Source organism: Gymnoscopelus microlampas (assembly GCF_963454915.1).
Source record: "Gymnoscopelus microlampas genome assembly, chromosome: 12".
Classification (NCBI taxonomy): domain Eukaryota; kingdom Metazoa; phylum Chordata; class Actinopteri; order Myctophiformes; family Myctophidae; genus Gymnoscopelus; species Gymnoscopelus microlampas.
In genome coordinates this window covers 915,001-916,040 of record NC_139949.1, presented here as the reverse complement: position 1 = coordinate 916,040, position 1,040 = coordinate 915,001, and the positions used below count along the sequence as shown (strand labels likewise).

The window sequence follows — 1,040 nt, the reverse complement described above, 5'->3', positions numbered from 1 at the left end:
GTACTGCTGGTTTTATGTCCTACCAGGACCTCTATAAGAGAACCGTTCAACCTTTGACCTCAACACATTTTGACGAGACAACACACCTTGATCTTACAATCCATTTATTACAGAATAATTTATTTATTAAAAAAGGTAATTGTCTTATTTGTACATAAAATATCTCCATATTCTTTATATATTCACAGGAAGTCCTCATCCTGAGATTTAACACTTTAAATAAACAACAGAAATAACGTCAAATAATCTTATATATATATATATATAGAGAGAGAGAGAGTGATTTATATTTAACAATCACCATTTTATCAAAATATATCTTTACAAATTTTCACTGTGTGTCTGTGTGTGTGTGTGTGTGTGTGTGTGTGTGTGTGTGTGTGTGTGTGTGTGTGTGTGTGTGTGTGTGTGTGTGTGTGTGTGTGTGTGTGTGTGTGTGTGTGTGTGTGTGTGTGTGTGTGTGTGTGTGTGTGTGTGTGTGTCTATCTCAGTGGCGTCTTCATGTGTTTGTGGGAGGAGACATCTTGGTATCCAAGGAGACGGGGGTCGGCGTAGAGCAAGGCATCGTGGGTAAAAACGGAATCGTTGGAGTCAGAGGAACAGGAAGTAGAAGAGTCCTCACAGGAAGGAGAATACTGCTCAAACGGAGTGGACAGATCCAGGTACTAAAGGGTTAAAACAACATTCATGTTATTACATAGTAATAATCATCATCATCATCATCATCATCATCATCATCATCATCATCATCGTCATCATCATCATTATAATAATCATTATAATAGTAGTAATAATACTACTACTACTACTACTAATAAAAATGTTAGCAGTAATAATAATAATAATAAATGAATAATAAAAATAGTAATAGTAATAGTAATAGTAATCATAATAATAATAATACTTACAGTAACAATAATAATATAATAATAATAATAATAATAATAATAATAATAATAATAATAAGGGTAATAATAATAATAACTAGAAGAAGTGCTCCTCGGAGCACAACTCTCCGCTGTTGGGAATGTTGGGAATGT

At 33.3% G+C, this 1,040-nt stretch overlaps 1 protein-coding gene across 1 annotated transcript in view; it reads right to left on the bottom strand.

Moving 5' to 3' along the window:
• Window positions 1–444: 444 nt before the first annotated feature.
• The window catches only part of fgfr4 (fibroblast growth factor receptor 4), a 17,220-nt gene continuing 16,624 nt past the window's right edge, over window positions 445–1,040 (bottom strand). Inside the window, exon 18 of the mRNA XM_084075160.1 lies at window positions 445–665. Coding sequence (XP_083931286.1) covers window positions 483–665 — 183 coding nt within the window. The 3' untranslated portion in view covers window positions 445–482. The remainder of the gene's footprint in view (window positions 666–1,040) is intronic.